Source organism: Cupressus sempervirens, chromosome 2 (assembly GCF_028749045.1).
Source record: "Cupressus sempervirens isolate cs-2001-9-10 chromosome 2, ASM2874904v1, whole genome shotgun sequence".
NCBI classification, from domain to species: Eukaryota; Viridiplantae; Streptophyta; class Pinopsida; order Cupressales; family Cupressaceae; genus Cupressus; species Cupressus sempervirens.
In genome coordinates, this window is record NC_143119.1 from 676572235 (window position 1) to 676574470 (window position 2236).

The following is a 2236-nucleotide window of genomic DNA, read 5'->3' on the forward strand; positions in this document are numbered from 1 at the left end:
ACAAGGACAAGACAAAATACATAGAGAGGAAGATATATAATAAAATGGAGTTCATTAAATGTATTATCTTAGACCAATTATTGATTTTGGTTAAAAGTAGTTATGAGGGTCAAATAGAAAGATTTGAAAGTACAGCATTGGTGGCACATGCCAACATTAGAAATATACATCCATTGTATTGTAGGTCTTTGTACAGATGTGAATCAAATGTGTCCAATATTGAATTAAATTATATTATTTTTTCCTAAATATCTTGTTTCATCTTCAAGAATCTATTTTTAAATTTAATCATCATTTTACATCTAAATAAAAATATCATTTTTAAAGGTTCACTTTAACACCTATGAATTTTGATATGGCAATGAATCACCATAATCAAAATATGCATACAACAACAACATTTTCTATTTTCCTCATGGGGGGCCATCATTCCCAAGCTAATAGATTGTCCAATGACATTTCTGTTGAAAACAACTCTGACATTTCTATATTCTTTGGTAGATGAGATGTTGGTGGTAATGGGCTTTCATTCATTTTTAGTTGCCTAGAGTTGATCAGGAGCGCTTTGAGGTTAGCCAATTCTGCCTCCATTTGTAATATTTGTTGTTGTAATATGCAGATGATACCAGTGCAACCATACACGGGATCCTTCACTCGAGCATTCGCCTCATATACCATACTATCCACTGCCAAAGATCTCTTGTCTTCTGGAATTCTCTGATCAAAGCCCAAAAAAAAGGACATCATAGAAAGAAATATAATCAAATTTTACATCTACATATACATCCTTTTAGATTGCAGGATTTGGGTAATGAATGGTCTAACATCCAAAATTCAAACCCCTCTCCACCCCCCGCAAAAAAAATTAAAATTATAGTAAATTAATTTTCCAAGATCTATGAATTAATGTAGATAATCCATGATTTTGATTGTATGTTAGTTTTTGTGTCAATGTTTTCGATCATTCTAATTAGTTTTTGTGTCAGTATTTTCGATCATTCTAATAATATTACATTGATGAGTCATAGAGAAAAACGTTGATACAAAAACTAACACACAATTATATCCACAAAGCTATCAATATGAAGAAAAAAAAAAGATAATGCAAGATTTTTGAAAATCTAAAATTCAAATGTTAGATTTTGTATCAATAATATGATTACTTGATAGCACTACTTTAATAGATACCAGATAAAAATCCCAAACTTTGATGGAGAAATTAACACATAATTGATAATCGAATTCAGAAATTATCTGCAAACTCTTTTAAATGCATGAATGGTGTAATCCTTCCTAGTACAGAATTGTCTAGATATCCTGGAAATTCAAGTTAAAGCCCAAACCATCAAAAATATAATCAAATATTACAACTGTGATGATGAATTTTCCTGGTACCCAAAATCAAAATTCAAATTTTGCTGGTTACCTGCAACAACTTTATCATATTCGCTCTGGGAAATATTTTGTTCAGAGTGATGAATCTTCCTGCATCATCTGGTGGGAAACAAGGAGCGAAAATGCATGAACTTGAACACCTTCTTTTGAGCACCTTGCATGCTGCGCAGGGCGCCAACCAGCGTTTATATTCCCTGGTTTTGCTCATAATTATCATATGATTACAAACCTTTTCTCCTGATTTCTTGCAAGAGCATGGGGCTGTTCTTATTAAATGTGAGGAGAATGTACCTGAACATTCCGCATTCACTATTCACTGTGGAAATTGTTTGTACGACATATATTGATTGGTTTTTTGTTCATACTCTCTGGTTTTGCTCATAGTTATCTGTCATATGTGACATTAATGTACACGGGTCTCTTCAAATAGCTGTGATGGGAATTAATTTCTATGTTGAGAAGAATTTTTTGGGAAAATGAGGTACGTTATTTATGAATCGATGTGACTGAAGATTTGTTAGTATTGATGATTTTTGAGGTTTCACATGGTTTGCTCTTAAATTCCATGCAGTGTGGAATGGATGCACCATTGCGATTCCACTATCAACATGCAGTCAAACACCCACATGGGCTTAAGTTTCAGTTTCTGTTTTAGATGTTGTCCTTTTCCTAAGCTCATATGAAAAGTAATAGATTTTCTATTTTTTGTTTCTTAATAAGTTTGAATGATTTTGAATCAGTTTATAAAGATGAGGCAAGGAATGACGTAGGGGTTTTTTTAAAAAAGATAGATATATAGGTTAGGATTTCTTGGGAGGACAAATATTCTTAATTTTTGAAA

The 2236-nt window shown here is 32.2% G+C and overlaps 1 protein-coding gene across 1 annotated transcript; it reads right to left on the minus strand.

Moving 5' to 3' along the window:
• Nucleotides 1–219: 219 nt before the first annotated feature.
• Nucleotides 220–1750, minus strand: LOC149575172 (LOB domain-containing protein 23-like). The gene is made up of 2 exons (XM_089812173.1): nucleotides 1427–1750; nucleotides 220–717 (listed from the first exon to the last, which is right to left on the minus strand). Exons 1-2 carry the CDS (start codon nucleotides 1610–1612, stop codon nucleotides 427–429), a joined length of 477 nt encoding a protein of 158 aa, XP_089668299.1. The 5' UTR covers nucleotides 1613–1750; the 3' UTR covers nucleotides 220–426.
• Nucleotides 1751–2236: the final 486 nt, after the last annotated feature.